Source organism: Scaptodrosophila lebanonensis, unplaced genomic scaffold, assembly GCF_003285725.1.
Source record: "Scaptodrosophila lebanonensis strain 11010-0011.00,11010-0021.00 unplaced genomic scaffold, SlebRS2 tig00000072-arrow-pilon, whole genome shotgun sequence".
Lineage (NCBI taxonomy): Eukaryota > Metazoa > Arthropoda > Insecta > Diptera > Drosophilidae > Scaptodrosophila > Scaptodrosophila lebanonensis.
In genome coordinates this window covers 1,757,382-1,771,139 of record NW_022060558.1, presented here as the reverse complement: position 1 = coordinate 1,771,139, position 13,758 = coordinate 1,757,382, and the positions used below count along the sequence as shown (strand labels likewise).

The following is a 13,758-nucleotide window of genomic DNA, read 5'->3' as shown; positions in this document are numbered from 1 at the left end:
AACAGGTGGTCCAAATAGGCAAAACTTTTTTTGTTCCCCAATGTTAAACGGGCTTGGGCAATCTTTGGTTCCAGCAGGATTGTGCGCCGGTCCAAATCCATTAACGATTCAACTGCCTAAGGCGAATAATGACCAACCCATTCATGAGATAGAGCCAGAAATTGTCATCTAGGTCTGGGCAACTTTCTACTGCGATGCTAGTCGCGGCAGCCACATAAATGAAATCGAGTTCCTTAAAAATGTTTGATCTTTGAAATAATCGAATTGATTTTTGTCCCTATTTTTACATTTAATTAAAAAGAAACCACTTTATGGTGTATTATAAAAAACATAGTATAGACCATTAAAAATACTAATAGCTTTAATGCTAGTTAACATTGAATAATACTTTTTTTGTTATAATTGTTTTTATTTTAGGATTAGATGATCCATAAATAAACTTTTAAACTTACATGAACTTTTGTACTGGCGGAACGTTGCGGTTGCTCGATTTCTCGGGCCACAATCTCCAGCTCGAAACGATCCTGATTATATTCCGCCATTATGGTATTCGCTGTAATGCGTCCATCATGCGAAATGGCAAATGGACTCGGCACAATGGAGCCTGTCGACTTGGTGGCTCCAAATTTATACAGATTCGAGGCGACAATCATATATTCTATCTTGGCGTTCTTTCCCTGATCCGCGTCGCTGGCATTGACCAGCGCTATGGCCGCATTCATTTTGGCATTAGCATTAACACCCGCATAGTAAACGGACTTTTCAAACACGGGCGGATTGTCATTTACATCTAGCACAGTAATTTGTACCTTGGCCACGGTGTTATCCCGATTAAGAGTCTTTATGGAGAAGGAAGCACGTTCTTCTTCGGATATGTGCAAATCGGATTTGATGCTCGCCAGAATGTACAATGTGTAGGCATCCGTCTCTTCGCGATCCAGGCTCTTGTTGGTGAAGATGTCGCCCGACGTTTTGTCCACATAGAAGGCGCCATCCTCATTGCCCAGGAGCATGTAGTAATAAATATCGCGATTGTGCTTGCTGCGCGAGGCTGCCTGAATGTGACCGATTTTGACATCACGTCCGCTATTCTCGTTGATCGAAACCGAATAGGGATTGGAAGCATCCGGGAATTCCGGACGATTCTCGTTCGCATCTACAATGCTGACACTGAGCAGCCGCAAGGACTCGAATGACGGATTTCCAGCATCTCGTGCCACCAGAATAATATCGTAGCTGGAAAAATACTTCATTTGTTAAGTCAACTACAGATATAGTACGGACGAATTTAAGTCGGAACTGTATTTGAATATCTAGTTCTCTTTGGCTTCAACAGCTCATTCCAATATTCATTATTATTCGAATTATTTAATCGTTGATATTTAAAGAAATTTGCTGCAATTTATTCTAAATAATTTACGCAGAATGTAAGACTTCAACTCTATTTACTTTACTTTACTTTTCAGTATCCTCCCAAATACTTACTTTGCGCGATTTTTGCGATTCAATTGCTGTCTGGCTCGTAGTTCCCCAGTCAGCGCGTCAATTTTGAACTCTCCTGTTTCCTGCACATTCTGATTATGTAGCTGCAAGTGGTAACTAATTTTCCCGTTCTCGTCCGTGTCATTATCCTGAGCCTTCACAGTGAGTAGCAAGTAATCCGCTTGCACAATGTCGCCAGGAATCTCAATGGTGGCATTTGATAGTGCGGGTATGACAAACTCCGGTCTATGCTGATTAACGCCTCGCACAGTAATTACCGCCTTCGCAATGCTCTCCATGGTGCCCGACCCTTGCGTGTCACGCGCAGATATGGTTAACTCATACACCCCCTTCTTGCCATCCAAACTCTGTGCTGGATAGACTATGCCAGTTTGTGCATCCAGTTTGAAAAGCGCCCCCTCGTTCCCAGCTGTTATGATGTATCGCACATCTCCATACAGACCCTCATCCAAGTCTGTGGCCTGGACTTGCAACAGCGCAGCAGGTGGCTGGTAGGCGGCATTTTCCGCCACTGTCGAGTTGTAAACGGCGCGCGTGAAAACCGGGGCATTATCATTTACATCCAGGATATTGATGTAAATCTGAAAATAAAAGTATTCATGGAAATTTACTTTTTCCCCAATTGAAACAGAAATAATACAATATTTAGTAACATAACTAATTATGTATTTAATGCAAATTAATTACAATACTTAAATCCATAAAAATATCAAAATTATGAAATCTTGGCAGCAACAACGGATTATTTATTTTCCTATCTCCTAAAATAGTGCTTTACTGTCCTGTTTGCTAATCAATTTGTACGTTAACAATTACAATGGAATAAAGTACTTCTAATATGTAACTGTAAACAAAATGTTCTTTATATCAAGGCTCAGTCTAGAACCACCTGTTTCTATAACTAGCTATTTGGAAAATATCGGTGGATCAGCTGCGAGCATAATTGGAAAATTACCTCAAAACTAATGTTAAGTCGATCAGCTCAATTATATATAAGGGTTATATCAAAAGCGACTTGAGCGACTCCATTTTATTCTACCTACAAATATTTTGCTAAAATTGTGAAAATCCATTTCTAAAAGCCTTTTTCACCTATGTGACCCCACTGTTATGAAGTTATGAAACGTAATAAATCGTCCCCAACCAAGTCCTTTTTCCACCTTTTTTCCGTTTATTTATATGTAGTTTTATTTAATTATTAAGGTATTCATTTATTTGAGTTTTCTTTCTCTTATAAGTATTATCAGTATAAGTAATGTATAATTTACATTGCCTATTTTTTAAATGTTTGCTCATAGGTCTATGAACGCCTCTGACTACAATTGGCTGTGAATCGGGGCATAGCTAGCCGATAAAATTCCCCCATCGAGTTAGACATAATTGAAATTTGATCAGATTTTTCCTATTTACGCTTTTTTATCTATGTCGACAGCTTGTGTTTTTTTCGAAATAAAATTAAATAAATAAATAAGTAAAATTATATGGGAAAGGTAGTTATAATTGTAACGACCTCCAGTTGTGCTCGGAGTGTAAGCTGGGAAAGGTCAGGTCTATCCCAATCTCGAATATTTATTGTTGCAGAGATGCATGGCACTAAAAAGCCCTTCATTTCTGTTTTTACTTTTGTATTTTCACTATACATTTATATCTTTTCTCTCCGTTCCTTTGTGACCCCGTGTGAACACAAGTCAGGATTAGAAGTTATTTTCAAGATATGGAAAATGTTGCTTACCGTTGCCGTGGCCGATTTCTGAACTGTTGCCGGCGCCTTATCCTGTGCCACTGCTGTCAGCGTTAGCTGAGTGACCTGCTCACGATCTAGTATTGATTCGTTTGCCACCATTATGTTGCCCGTGTAGGCATCGATGGTGAAGTATTTGTTGTTCTCGCCAATCAGGGAATAGGTGAGCTCTCCGAAGGCGCCCACATCGCCATCAAAGGCCTCCACTTTGCCGGCCACTGTGCCGCGAGGTGAGTTCTCGGTGATGTTGAAATGGTACTCCGGTTGAGTGAAGTGCGGCTCATTGTCGTTCAAATTGATAATATCCACGACAATATCCGCTGTGGCTGTCAGCGCCGGAACTCCTGTATCACTTACTGTGGCCACAAATTTAACTTCCTTGACCTTTTCGTAGTCGATACGCGATGTTGTTGTTATGACGCCCGATGTGTGATTAATGGCAAAGTAATCGTTGGCCGAAATATTGAATTCACCGATGCTGGAGTCTTCGTCGCTGGCTTGTAAAGTTCCCAATATGCTGCCTACAGGCTGCTCCTCAACCATCTGCAGTTTTATAATCGGCTGTTCGGGGCTCCAAGGTGCATTGAATTTCTGAGGTGGAGAAAAATACATGATAGCCAGGAGAATAGTGTAGAAACCGAAATTAGGCGTAAATAAATAATTAAAAACACATTACAATAGCCCTGGTTGTTTCCTGTCTGCGCGTGGACTCTCAACAATGAACCGTGAAGTTTCTTATGGCAAGCTCAAAATCTTGTTCTTCAACATCTTTGCCATTCTTTATAAGGCAGCTGCGCTCAACATCTATCGCCTGCACGCGGACTTGCGCGAGGCCAAGGTAGTTGTCAATGCATCGACAAAGCAGGATGTCTGGATACGAGAGGTCTTTATTTTACTCATATCCGGGCTATTACTGACGCGCTTCCTTCTGTGCTTTCTGGGTCTGGCTACGAACATCATAGCCATGTGAGCTAAATCTGTTCAACATATAATTGGCATATCATGAAAGATCTGCCCTTTCCTACTCCCCAGCTACCCCTTGCTAACGAATACGCAGGCTGAGCTGCTTATGCCCACCATTATTGTGCAGTGTATTGACAATGTGGTGCTCAACATTTACGAAACTGTGCTCGGATACTGTAGTATGGTTTATCTACAGCCAAACAGCATGGCAGTCTTTGCTGTGTTTCTAGCCAAGATGATGGTCAAAATAATCTGCTGCATTTCAGTGCTGTAAGTGGTCGAAATCATAAGCCTAGGCTTTAAGCTTTAGCCTTGTGGAAATCCTCATAGCTTGAAAAATATGTTCTTAATTCTTAAACTCTTCATTTAGTTATCAAATTCAATTTCTTTTTATTTCAGCAACACCTACGCAGACCAGCATCATCATCTATCCACCTGCAATGACGAGGACACGCGCAGCCTAGAAATGCTCGGCAGTGATGAAATCGAGTTAACCTATCAAAATTTAAGTTAACAAATCCCTACTGGTTTTTAAGAATTGAAACAGGGGTACTTACCGGTGGCTTGTCATTGACATCGATTATTTGTATTATGAGCAAGCCTCGTCCTTGTTGCACATTCGGGGCGGTGCTATCGGTGACCAATACATTGATTCGCATGACGGCGAATAGATTGCGATCCAGAGATTTGTTGACCAACACTTTGCCATTGCGGGCGATGGTGAAAAACTCTTTAAAGTGCTCACTATGTGGCACCTCCTTGCCCTCCTTATCGATGGCTGTAATCTCTGTGGCTGCGAATTCGAGGGCATTATGTGTGGCCACATCGGGGTCCAGGGCAATGAGGGTGTAGACTACTTGACCGACGGGGGCGTCAGCGCGTACCTCGGCATGTTGAGTGGCGGGCACAAAGTAGGGATCCTTGTCATTGCTATTTTGCACGTTAATAGTAAGTGTGGCGGTGCCTGTTAGACTGGGAGTGCCCAGATCAGAGGCCTGAACCTCCAGCTGATAAGTATTGCGACGATCGTAGTCTAATTTTCGGGACACGAAGACCTCGCCGGTGCGTTCGTCTATGCGGAAATCATCGAAACTGCCCTGTTGTATGCGATACTTGAGTTCGGCATTTTTCCCCGTATCCAAGTCAGTGGCGTGCAGCTTCTCTACACTGGTGCCTATCTCGGAGTTCTCCTCTACCACCGCACTATACTTTTGTTGCTGGAAATGGGGCGCATGATTGTTGACATCTCTAACAGTAATGTTGACTCCACAATTGGCAGTGAAGAGGCCATCGTTAGCCTCGACCACAAAAATGAGTTGATCACTCTTTAAATTCGTGACATCCAGGCTGGCATTCGGACGTATGGTAATCTGTCCGGTCTGCTTGTCTATTTGGAATATGCCGTCGATTTGTGGAGTGCCAACTATGCGATAATTTATGCTGGACATTGTGTCGGCATCACGTGCCTTAACAACCAAAGGCGAATCGAATACATGAGCGCCCTCATCCACGGAGGCTCGATAGAGCGGACTTTCGCAAATGGGCGGCGAGTCGTTAGCATCTCTTACCGATATGCGCAACGAAACCACAGATGTTTGTCCTTGACCGTTGTCGTCGGTGGCCTGAGGCGACGATGGCAATGAAGACGGAACAGCATATATAAATGGATAGAGAAAAGAAAAGGGAAATGTTCACATTGTCGACATCTGCCCACGCCCCATCACTTACTTTGTATGACAAAAAGTACGTGGTCTCCGTTTCGTAGTCCAGACACGTCTTCGGCGCCAACGGCGATGCATCGTCCGCCGGGTGCTTGCTGTTGGCGTTGCCGTTGCCGTTGGAATTGTCGTTAGCAAAGGCCGATGACGGTGCCTCTGAATGCGCCTGCGTGATTAACGTATACTGCACTGTTGGCTCTGTGTTAATCTCAAGCGGGCCAACGCTAATCAGACCGCGGCTGTCCAGATTTGCTTTATTGCTTGGCGGGGGCACGGGTCTGTCGGTCTCTGCCAGCATTTCGAGCGCATCGCTATAATATTCATTGAGGTCACGTCTACGTCTTTGCAGTTTTTGCCTGTTGCTCGTCAACGCGTGACAATCCGCCAGGGTAATGACGCCCGTTTGTTCATTGACGTGAAACAGTTCAGCGCCAGTGCCGGAGAGACTATAGCGTATGCCTGCATCTCCGTAGTTGCCCGAATCCACATCCTTTGCCGTAATGGTAGTTATGTACTGGCCCGGCAAGGCAGCCTCGGATATCGATGCCGTATAGCTTTCCTGTTCGAAGCTGGGCTTATTGTCATTAGCATCCAATACGGTAACCGTAATGGTAGCCGTAGATGACAGTTTGGGATTCGTTTCCGTCTCCTCAGCCACCACTAACACAATGAACTTGCGCTGATTTGGATTTTCATAGTCAAGAGTCCCATTGGCCACACGAATGTTGACCTGCGAATAGCCAGTGACCAGTTTGGGTTCCACATCGAATACTCCGGACACGTCTTTCAGCCGCAGGGCGAATTTCGAATTAACACCAACATCCTGATCACTGACACTCATGTCTAGAGCCAACGGCGTGCCGGCAGGTGTATTCTCCAGCAAGGCCACCTCATACTCCTTCTTATTAAAGGTGGGTGGTGAGTCGTTAACATCGCGTATGGTAACTGTGGCATTAGCCGTAGCGCTAGTAAGCTCATCATTGCTGGGCACACCATCGACCAGCTCCCGAGCGCGTATGAGGAGTGTTATCAAGCCAGTGGAGTCGGGCAAGGCCTCGCGATCCAAGGGCTTGGCTGTTCGCAACTCGCCGGTATGTGCGTTCAATAGAAAATAATCGCCCGGATCTAAATTAAAAAAAATACAGGCATATTAAATACGAGAAACACCAAAAGAGTGTGCACAATTTTCTTTTAAAACATAAATACCATTCTCTCTTCTTTATCCATGATAATATGCCTGAAATCTTTCATGCCTGTACTATAAAATCGTTTGCTACAAATCATTATTACAACAACGTCCTCATTAACAACTCGCTTTAAATCAGATCGTTTATAACACCATCAGGTTTGTCAGTTCAAAGCTAAAAATGTTTAACTAGCAGAGGCTAAAGAACAAATGGAGGACAACGTTATATCGTACGGATTACTACACGTATATATACATATGGTCTATTCTCCTTTCTTTTGGGTATTGTCATTTTAATTATCAGCTAAGGTTATTTCAGGGGTGTTCCCTAGTGCACTTACTGCTCAGCAAATCGTAGACAATTTTGCGTGGCTCGCCCGTGTCCCCATCGCGAGCATGCACCGTTAGAACGAGCGTGTTTATAGGACTATCCTCGTCAATGATTGTGGACAATGTTCCCTGAAAGACCGGCGGCTTGTCCTGCACATCTTTAACCCGCGCTTCGAAAGTAGTTTGGGATTTATGTACGCCATCGTTGGCCTCGATTTGGAAGTGGTAGATCATGCGCTGATTATAGTTGAGCGTGTCGTTGAGCACAACTGCCGCTGTCAGTAAAGTGGCTTCGCGCTGCAGCAACACCAGCGAAAACCTGGGGGTTTAAGGGTACAAATATAGGCATATTTAAGGTCAATTACTGTTTTTTTAAATTTAATTCGTATACTGTATAAATGACTACTTAGAAGGTTTACTGTGAAAAGGATAACAGCAATGTATACATCTAACATTTGTAATGGAAATGTCGAACTATTTTTCAAACCACACTTACTTGTTGCAAGCCTCCGGACTTTGCTGCTGAGGCAAACATTTCAAGTCCAAGCTCTCGCCTATGGTATCACGATCCTTGACCAAGATCTTATCGAATATTGTGGTGCCAACTGCTGCATCTTCATTTACATCGGCTTCATAGGGCGTCTGAAAAGAAACCCTTTATTGCAGAATCCGCTTTTTTATCGCATCGACTATTGCTCATCATACATTGTAAAATTCCGGGGGATTGTCATTCTCATCGAGTATGATAAATGTAATGGGCACCTGCACCACATTATCCTGCTCCGACTCGCCATGTTCGTCCACACGATCGCGTATGGAAACCAGAAATGTTAAGCTGTCAGTTTCCTCCCGGTCCAATGGCTTGATTAACGTAATGTTGCCCGACACTGGATCTACGCTGAAATGATCAGAGCCTATGGCACCAAAAGTGACATTGCTGCCCTCTGGATCATAACCCTCTAGCCGAAAGACCACCGTGCCGACAGGAACATTCTCATAAAGCACAATATTGTTGAGCGTTTCTGTGAACACGGGCGGCAAATTTGTTTCAGCTATTCGAGTAGACAGAACGATTATTACAATCCATATTTAGTGTAAGTTCTCTCTGATACTTACCACGGACAAGACCGCACAATCCAAGCGACAGCCATAGGACCAACGTCCAGATGTGGTGAGAGCTGCCTTGCTGCCACTTCATTTTGTCGGCTATAAAGATAAAATTTGTTGTGTGTTGACTTTATTTTGTCTGTATAAAACCAAAAACAGCTAACTAAGCCACCCGATTTGTTGCCTGTACTTCAAATTACCTAAATCCTGGTCACGCCCAAATTTTTGTTCTTGTTATTTCTGGCGCTTTTCGTTGTCCAGTTTTTTAGTCATTTGTTGCGTAAACAAACACAAAGATAAATTAAATTTCATGTTGAAAATTCAATTAGCTGACAGCGCAGGACCAAGGCAAACGGCAGACGACCACCGGCAAATGGTGACAACGGCCATAACAATATAGCAGCAACGCCAGCGGCAAAGCAACGGCAGCAACAATATTGAAGTGGCTGTTGCTGCTGTCGCTGATGTTGTTCCTGCTGGTCCTGCTGGTCCTGCTGGTCCTGTCCAGCAAATTGCGCACTTTAAGCAAATTCGCTTAAAGGCCCAGTCCAAAATGTTTTCATGCGCACGTTTTTGCTTTAGGCGTCCGGAAGAGCACATTTGTCCGGGGGCATCCACACATACTCGTTTGCCATATAGACTCCCTAGATTCAAACATTTCAGGCGCACACATGACGGAGCTGCGAAAATTATTTGAGTAGGACCTTAGAGTTCCGCCACAGTCCTTCAACTCAAATAAACTGTGATGCGCCAATCGGTTCTATGGCAGCTATGTATATGCAATGATTTATCTAATGTTAGGGCTTTAGAGCGAAACTTTAAAATATCATATTGGATTGTGATTTCCTCATAAGCCAAAAGTTATTCTCGTATGACAGTTATTTACGTTTTGAAATTAACTTGGTCTGCATATGGAAAAGACTAGTCTGCATACCAAGATTGGTATCCACATTAGCTATGGTGCAAAAGCTCTTGATGCTCGTACGGACGGACGGGAATATGTATAACGATTCGTATCAACATGGTGATCACTCGTGTACCTATAACATGAGGTCTGCCACACCTCCTTCCGACATTTGACGCTTAGACTTAGACTTCTCTTTGAGACTTCCGGGTGCAAGTTTCAAAAAGTCCCATAAGCGATACATAAAATACATAATTCATTTGAAAACCAACAACACAAGGGCACATCGTACACTTTTCAAATTGATCAAATGATATTAATTATTATATTATTAATATTCGTTTTAATTGTTAAAACTGGTCTAAATTTAGTAGGCGGTTTTTTGCCAAGAAGTGATGTCTTAAAGTAGTTAAGGAGACGTCTAATCTGATGTTTTGATATTTATCTATTTTTATATCCTGTACCCGTAGGGTGAAAAGGGTTTGTGCAAAGTATGTAACAAGCAGAAAGAAGCATCTCCGACCCCATAAAGTATATATATTCTGAATCAGCATGACGAGAGAAATCGATCTATACATGTCCGCCTGTCCGCCTGTCCGTCCGTCTGTCTGGATGAACGCAAGGATCTCAGAAACTATAAAAGCTGGAATAACCAAAGTTGGTATCCAGATTCTCCTAGGTCCGAGAAAGGACGAGTTTATTTTATTTTTTTGCTAAACTGTAGCGTTATCTCTTGTTTTTTGTTGTTGTTGTAAATCTTTAATCTTTATTTCAGATCTTTTCTAGGTTGGACAATTATTAAATGTTATCATAACTTTTCCATTTTTAATCATGCCTCTGTCATGATGATTACGGCGTGGTTCGAGCCGAGGGATTCCTGCTAGCTCGTTGAGCCAGGCCCTATATCTTGATATCTGACGATTATTTTCGTTAATTTCGCTCGTAAAATAGATTCTGCTTTAAGCATGTTGTAGAATGCCATTGATAAAAATATAAACTTGCCGATTTACGGGCAATAAGTTTGTAACTCTAGTTGTAACTCCGGAGATCATTCTGTTCGTGCACTAAGATCGCATTTTAATAAACAGTAACATGATATAAGAAACAATGTGTATTGCAAAATGTTAAAGTTAAGTTCTGAAGCCATTTATAGTAACACACGTAACGGTGTTGTTTACGCATTAAAAGACCTGTTCGACAACCACAGCTTGAATAGTTTTCGATATTTAAAGTATAACCCACATTGTTTTTAATTGAGTGGAATCGGAAACACAACGCGTTCCAAAGTCCATCTCTATCCAGTACCAGAAGCAAACTAAACTCAGTAAAAAAATATGCAATCAAAAAGCTGTCTCTATGAACTAGAAGTGAATGCTACATATATACACCATTCTTCATTAAGCTCATACATATACATGCCCACGCCGTACAAAGATACAGATAGTGCCAAGACCAGGATGAGGACCAGGCCAATTAGTAATGCGCAATGGCATGACTAATATTTTCCGTCTGGCTCTGAAAATTTGCTGGTTGTGTTCATTTGTTCAACGATAACCGACTACGTAAGTAAAGACCACTCCCCTGGCTTGTGTTTGCAAAAGTATACATGTATAGTATACTCGTGTTTGTAGTGCATTATACTCCTACGTAATGCAGGTTTATGTTTTGACCCACGCACGAATAGACTAAAGAACAATTCTTCGATTATATGTTCAATATATTCAACTGGTTGCTATTGTGTTGGCTTCATTATTGTACGAGTATAACTAGCAATTGTTTATGTTGTTTTCGATGTTGCTACATTTGTTTCAATTTTGCAATTGTTCTGATTTGTCCTTCTGGTATAAGCTGATTTTGTGCTGGTGCATGTGGCTTTTTGCGCCTGCTGACAACACTTTGTTATTTATAGATAGATACTTTAAACATACATATGAAGAGATACTATGTACAATGAGGCGCATGTCTATGACATTATTTAATGAAATGGAAATTGAATCAAATAAAATATAATTGCACATAAAATTACGCATACGCCTCATTAGACTGATATTATCAATTCAGTCATGGTGTTGAGATACTTGTATATAGGTAAATGTTTTATTTTCCATTATCAGCAAAATTGGAAGCACAAGAATAGAAAAGACTTAAAGAGTAATGACACACGTTTATCAGCTGGTATAGTATATTAAACAAACAAAAAATAAACATAATTAATTTACGCTTTGTATTAAGGTTGAATCGTATTAAAGGAAGGAAGATTTTGGGAGATACTTATAGGAACATCTGATTAGGGAGTGCAATTAATTTATGAAAGTAAGGGGGGTAATGGAGTCATAGGACTTACAGGACATGTACCAGAATTTTATCAATAAGATCTATAGACCCTATAGTTTCAACACACATAATATAAACATGTTAATACCCTATAGCCAAAGGGTAAGCACCAATGAATGTACGCACAGAAGGAGGCCTGGCAGACCCCGCAAAGGCATTCTATTCTTTTTTAAATATATTTGTATTAGAGACTATTTTTGTTTAAGGTATGAACTTATGTATTGATATAATTCTTATTCTTAACAATTTATTTAACATGTACTAATTTATAATTTGAAAATTAGCAAGGAATATTTATTTATCGGCTTCACCTTACTGATCCCGAAAACACAGGATTCAAGTATATCACCATGTGTAGCTGTGAAAGGGTAATGAAAAGTTGTCTCCCCACAAATTAAGAACCAATCTTCACCAGTGGACATCAGGGAAGTGGACAAAAGATAATTAATAGAATGCAAATTAAATATTTTGTAAAGTTTGTTGCACTGGGTGGCATTGAAAATATATAGAATTTAGAGATAATTAAGAACTTAACAACAGACCGAGATCTATTACAAATAGACATAGGAACCTTCTGAGAATTATTTTAAATGACAGATTAAATGCTTCTGACAGTAGATGGTGTTGGCTGCCTGTACATGAAATAAAATGAATAACAATGCCTAATAAGACAATTGTCCCATTGCTAAAATATTACTTATACGTATAACGCATACGCATTGGGCAAAATGATAATTTTTGTGTCTACGTGTATACCCTACTGTTTCCGTACTATCGTATCCTTCATTAAAAAGTAGTTTTTTCCTATTGGATGACCATAGTCTAAACTAACGACCGACAGAACAGATGCAATGCCACCAGATATGACTTAAAATTTTAATTTTGTTTCAATATTTTTAGTAATAAATAACGTTTTGATACAACTCTGTTTAGATCATCTAATTTCTCGTATATGGCAGCTATATCTGACTGGTTAGTCCCGACATAAAATCTGTGTAAAAGAAGAACTGTGAGAGAAGAAGTGATTCACATAGACGGACGGAATTTGGACTCGCCATGCATTGCTGATCGTATATCGTGTGTACCTATACCCTGTTATCTACGATTTAAACGTCCACTTTTCAGTGAAGGCTATACAAATCCAGAAACTTTATACCGTCAAAACCGATTTCAAAGACATTCCTATTTAATATCTCAATGACACGGGTTGAAAGCATTCAGGCCCTCAAACTTACATTTTCAAATATTTTATTGAACCTGAATGCGATTGTAGATTATCTTAGAGCGTTGACTTTAGGGGCATAAATCTCAAATATGCATATCAACAGCAAATATGTTCAAATATCTAAATGGTCTGCCTATTCATCTTATTTGCACACGCACAAACGAACAGACAGTTTCCCAGCTAGCATAAGCTTTATTTATATAGTAAATTTATGTATATTGTATATGCATTTTCCTTTTTCCTGTTTGTCAACCCCAACCTGTTGATAGATTTTAAGGGACAGCACATCTGACATTTAAGCTTTTCAGCAAACGCACACGCACACACTATATGTATGTATATGTAAATGTGTATTTATATACACATACATATATGTATGTACACAGAATGCCAGTTATTTTTTCTTTTTTTCTGAGAAGTTGGCAAACAGCAACCTTTCCAATTTACATTGAGGTGGCGGTGGGCCACGCGCCAGTGTCGTAAAAGTGGGAGGAAAACCGAGTACACCTTAAGTCAAATATGCTTTAGATGGCATCTCATGTTCTCTTATTGCCTGCTGTCGCCACAGTGCCACTCCGGCCCGGCTCGTCTCCTTTCGTTTTCCTCTCCTTTCCTCCTTCGGTTGCTATGCAGACTCGTTGCGCGTTGCGGCTTTTTGCTTCAATCCTTCTTGCAGATTGCCTTTCGCTACTTACATCCCAGAGTCCCCGCGTGGATGTGGGCGTATGTGTGTTTGTGAGTTTAAAC

General features: G+C 41.1%; 2 protein-coding genes across 2 annotated transcripts in view; one reads left to right on the top strand and one right to left on the bottom strand.

Annotated features, from left to right (window-relative positions):
- LOC115625126 (cadherin-87A) overlaps positions 1-13,758 on the bottom strand; it is a 36,654-nt gene that overhangs the window by 2,680 nt on the left and 20,216 nt on the right. The window contains exons 2-10 of the mRNA XM_030520040.1: positions 8,558-8,647; positions 8,147-8,493; positions 7,938-8,083; positions 7,453-7,760; positions 5,936-7,050; positions 4,765-5,829; positions 3,236-3,835; positions 1,486-2,084; positions 453-1,236 (exon numbers count right to left, since the gene is read on the bottom strand). Coding sequence (XP_030375900.1) covers positions 453-1,236; positions 1,486-2,084; positions 3,236-3,835; positions 4,765-5,829; positions 5,936-7,050; positions 7,453-7,760; positions 7,938-8,083; positions 8,147-8,493; positions 8,558-8,639 — 5,046 coding nt within the window. The 5' untranslated portion in view covers positions 8,640-8,647. The remainder of the gene's footprint in view (positions 1-452; positions 1,237-1,485; positions 2,085-3,235; positions 3,836-4,764; positions 5,830-5,935; positions 7,051-7,452; positions 7,761-7,937; positions 8,084-8,146; positions 8,494-8,557; positions 8,648-13,758) is intronic.
- LOC115625127 lies at positions 3,889-4,725 on the top strand. The gene is made up of 3 exons (XM_030520041.1): positions 3,889-4,210; positions 4,277-4,477; positions 4,607-4,725. Exons 1-3 carry the CDS (start codon positions 3,963-3,965, stop codon positions 4,719-4,721), a joined length of 564 nt encoding a protein of 187 aa, XP_030375901.1. The 5' UTR covers positions 3,889-3,962; the 3' UTR covers positions 4,722-4,725.